Source organism: Primulina huaijiensis, chromosome 16 (assembly GCF_012295235.1).
Source record: "Primulina huaijiensis isolate GDHJ02 chromosome 16, ASM1229523v2, whole genome shotgun sequence".
In the NCBI taxonomy this organism is placed as follows: domain Eukaryota; kingdom Viridiplantae; phylum Streptophyta; class Magnoliopsida; order Lamiales; family Gesneriaceae; genus Primulina; species Primulina huaijiensis.
The window spans coordinates 14,193,870-14,198,795 of record NC_133321.1 but is presented as its reverse complement, the minus strand read 5'-3'; the positions used below and the strand labels follow the sequence as shown (position 1 = coordinate 14,198,795).

The 4,926-nt window shown below is 32.3% G+C and overlaps 1 protein-coding gene across 1 annotated transcript in view; it reads left to right on the top strand.

Moving 5' to 3' along the window:
• Nucleotides 1-2,124: 2,124 nt before the first annotated feature.
• Nucleotides 2,125-4,926, top strand: part of LOC140961472 (probable beta-D-xylosidase 7) — a 12,586-nt gene continuing 9,784 nt past the window's right edge. Inside the window, exons 1-2 of the mRNA XM_073420012.1 lie at nt 2,125-2,560; nt 2,694-2,996. Coding sequence (XP_073276113.1) covers nt 2,147-2,560; nt 2,694-2,996 — 717 coding nt within the window. The 5' untranslated portion in view covers nt 2,125-2,146. The remainder of the gene's footprint in view (nt 2,561-2,693; nt 2,997-4,926) is intronic.

The following is a 4,926-nucleotide window of genomic DNA, read 5'->3' as shown; positions in this document are numbered from 1 at the left end:
ATATATTCATCTGTTGTTGGTTTAATCATGAAACACCAATCCCAAACTCATCTTAACAAAGAGCTTCTAGACTAGTTTATCTACTAATCTCACGGATTTGATCCGAAAAAATAATGATTTGTTTACGCACAAGTTAAGGATGGCTAGAAGCCAAACAAAGAAACATATTGATTTTATCTTAAAGACGAGTATACTTCAATCTCAATAACCATTTAATCAATAGTAAGTTTTTTTGTGAGATAGTTTTACGGATCAATAAAACTTATATTTATAATAATAAGTAATAATTTCGACATAAAAATTTATATTTTTTCATAGATGTCTCAATTAGGATATCCGTCCCAAAAGTTTTTACGTTTAATCAATTTGCGTTGACATGCTACAATAGGTGTCGGATAATGACGATCATTTGATCTACACGGAGGATAATATTCTCGTTGTTGGTTGAACTCGAACGAATATTACTTTTGATTCTTTTGTTTCAAAAAATTTCACCAATTTATACTCGTTTTAGTACGTAGTGATTTCATTGAAGGAAAGAAAAAAGGAAAAAGAAATCAACGTAACAAATATCCTCCTCAAAGTTTTGGTCATTTTTTGCATTTCCCTTCGACTAAAATCTAAAAGGAAAATAAGATGCCATTTATTATCAAATAAGACATACTTAAATTGTGATTATTCATAATAAATCGTGATCATGTTTGGCTATCTGTACATTTAATTACATTTAAATATTTTTTTTATTTCGCATGATATCATTGTAGTGTTATCTTATAATGATGTATATAATGAATTTGCATGGTCTCTTAGACAGTGTTTACAAATGATTATGTTTTTTAAAAGTGTTTAAATTTATAGGTTATGAAGAAATATAGAAAAATCAGCAACTGTTTGAAAACAATTGTAATAGGCCGAAAATATGAAGTGGATAATGTTTGATAAATAATTTATTATAGTACTAACTTACATTCGAATTGTTTTCACATTTTACTCTGACTTATCAATTAAGATTAAAAAAAATATATAGCTTCATCTGTTGTTGGTTTAACCGTGAAACACCTTTTAAGTAATCCCAAACTCATCTTAAGAAAGAGCTTCTAGACTAGTTTATCTACCAATCTCACGGATTTGATCCGAAAAAATAATGATTTGTTTACGCACAAGTTAAGGATGGCTAGAAGCCAAACGAAGAAATATATTGATTTTATCCTAAAGACGAGTATACTTGAGAATACAAAATCAGTTCTAGAAGGTATGACCTCCAAAATCTACAGATAGTGAATGTTTCCGGATTCACCTCGGACGAACGAGATGAAATTTGGATACTTGAGTCACGCAAACACAACAGTAGTAGGGAAATATCACCACTACTTGCTATTCATTCTCGTGCTATATATCCACCAAAAGAACTTTGGTTGCTTTTCGGGCTTCACGTAACATCATTGTGTTTGGTTTGAATTATTGTTTTTTTTTTTTCAAAACAAAAAACAATAATGCTATAATTCAGCACTTAATTTATATATATGAAAATGTTATCTAAATATTGGAATTTAGAGTTAACTCAACTTTAAAATTTAGCTCAAGGAGAAGGATTGTTAAAATCCATATATGTAACTCCCAAGTTATTTATCTAACCGATGTTGGACAATTAACACACCCTCTCAAGCCCATGAATGAACATCTAGAGCGTGAAATTTACAAATGACCCAACTATAGGCAGAATGGATGGCCCAATTATGGACATTCCAACACATAACGGTAGAACCTGAGCTCTGATATCATGTTAGTTGTCTCACATCGGTTGGATAAATAACCTGGGAGTAACATATATGGACTTAGACAATCCTCTAATTTGAGCTAGTTTTTGGGGTTGAGTTAAGTCCGAGTTCTAATATTAACATGTTATCAGAGCTCAGGTTCCGCTGTTATGTGTTAGACTGTCTATAATTAGATCACTCATTCTATCCATAGTTAGGTCTAAGTCTCAAATTTAACCTATTATATATACAATGTTAAATTTATAATTTGAATTATAAAATATATTTAAAATGATAAAATTATCATTATTGTAATAAATGTTCACGATTATGTGTGTATATATATTACTTATGCTTTACTTTCCTCTTTACTTCCGAACTTCGAGAAAATGTACTCTCTCTTCCATGGAGCAGCTACTCTCTGCACCATCATCTGCCTCGCAGCAACAGTCTTCCTACCCTTCACCAATTCCGCTCAGCCGCCATTTTCGTGCGGCAGCTCAAACCCACAAACGGAGTCGTTCCCGTTCTGCCACACGACGCTCCCCATCTATCAAAGAGTCCGGGACCTGGTGTCGCGGCTGACGCTGGACGAGAAGATATCCCAACTGGTTAACTCGGCTCCCGCCATTCCCAGGCTCGGAATTCCGGCTTACGAGTGGTGGTCGGAGGCGTTGCACGGAGTCTCCGGCTACGGGAATGGGATAATGTTTAATGGCAGAATCAGCTCCGCCACCAGCTTCCCGCAGGTCATCCTCTCCGCCGCAACGTTTGATTCTCATCTCTGGTACCGCATTGGTCAGGTGAAAATATATATGTATATATATATATCTTGATGAAATATTCACGTTAGTACATTTATGTGGAAAAACCAACATTAATCAAAATCAAAATTAATTGTCCGTTGGAATGGATATGGGAAAAATGGATTTTCAGGCGGTGGGAAAAGAGGCTCGAGCAATATATAACGAAGGGCAGGCGAAAGGGATGACATTTTGGGCGCCAAACATAAACATATTCAGGGACCCGAGGTGGGGGAGAGGGCAGGAGACGCCTGGAGAAGACCCATCGGTGGCGGCGCAGTACGCAGTTTCCTATGTCCGGGGGATTCAGGGCGACACTTTCGAAGGTGGGAAGCTCCCAAACGGCCACCTCCAGGCCTCCGCCTGCTGCAAGCACTTCACCGCCTACGATCTCGATAATTGGAAGGGGATTAAACGCTTCGGCTTCAATGCAATTGTAAGTCAAATATATTTCTTCTTACAGAATTGGTAATATTCTTTGCTATTTTCAAAACAAAAAACATAAAAACTCGATATGACGGATCAATTTTGAGAATCCAATATTTTATTTGGATTTTTTCATGTTAACAATATTATTTTTAGTGTGAATATCGATATTTTTGAATAAAGATACAAAGCCTCATAAAAGACTTATTCAAAAAAAAATTGGTATCACTATTATTTAATTGGATAAAACTAAAATTGATCTTCCAAATTTCTCTATATCAGTTTCTTCGGTTGATTGATATAAATTCGATGACCATATATTCGGACGAAATTCAAGTTAAATGTGACAAAACAATGTATTTAATGAATACAGAGTGTATTGATAAAATAAAATAAAATAAAATAAAATAAAATAAAATCAAAATCAAAATCAAAATACTAGATATATACTGAACTATATATTTACTACTAATATAAAAAAAATTGTAGTCTTTCTCTTTTATGATCCAAATATAAAATCTGTCTCATAAAACTAATTCATAAAAACGTATAAGAAGAGTTTTTGTATTAAAAATACATTTGATATCGAGTGTTTCCATGTTCTTTTTTGTTTGTTTCTTCAACCGGATTTGGAGCTTTGCATTTTTTTCTTGCAATATGCACTTTATTCTAATGCTTTTGGTTGGAAGCGTGCTTGACTCGTTGCACTAAAAGTGGCACTTTAATAATAATAATTACTAAAATATGGAATCGCCCATGAATCACGGTTTATTACTATTCACTCGTCGAACTTAGATCTTTTCGAAAACCACACACACCCACAGAATAAATGTAAGAATTCAGTACATGATGGGCGAAAATATTATATTATATATATTGTAAATAAATATATGTTTCAGAAAAATAAATTTAGATTAATAATCTATACTAGTTTCAATGCACTGTAAATTTCTGTCACAAAATCACATGAGAACAGCAGAGGATGACCACCTTCATCCTTTTTTTAAATTATAAATTATAAATATAAAGCTTAATTTGATATGTAATGTATATATATTTTGGTTTGATTAATTATTTAAGATGAGAATATAAATACAATTTTGTCCATTTTCAATAGTTAATGAATATAAATAATAAATATAAAAAATTGCAACTAAGCATTTGATTCACTTGGATTATTAAAACAAAAAACAACCGTAAATTTTTCTAGACTTGATTCGAATTATATATATATTGAAATTTTTTCGAATTATAACTAAATTGTTCTTGTTATTATCGCTTCAACCATTGTCACCTTTCATTTTGTGGCCCCGTTGGTTGAAGATGTAGGTGTCATCCAAGAAAAATCACGTGTGTGAGTTGAAAACAAGCCAAAGAACATTCAATTCATAACCTTTAAATTATTGGATGGGTGCCCACAATTTAATTGATCCAGATCTTAAATTATATCTCTTGTGAAAAAGTAAAAATTTACGGTAAAAAGTAAAAATCTCAAACTCTCAAAATTATCTCACTACACACTTTATAATATTTTTCTCTCAACTCAATTATGATTTTCTTCACAAATGAGAGATTTATTTATAGAAAATCTTTACAAATAATCCAAAAATAAATTACATCATTACCTTCATCATCACACACAAATTTCAATATTCAACACCTAATTTTACCTAATTTTCAACATTCAATATTCAATATTAAAATATTAAATTTGAACACTCCCCCTTGTGATTATAATCATAATGATTGTCTTCATTATGTGTTTTTATACTGCCTCGATAAAAACCTTACTAGGAAAAACCCATTGGGATAAAAACCATAGTAAGGGAAAAAGAGTGCAGTCACGTAAACTCCCCCTCATGTTGACACGAACAATTCTTCACAGATTTCGTAGATTGCGCATCCCAATATTATATATATGCTTTCTGAATATTGTCGTA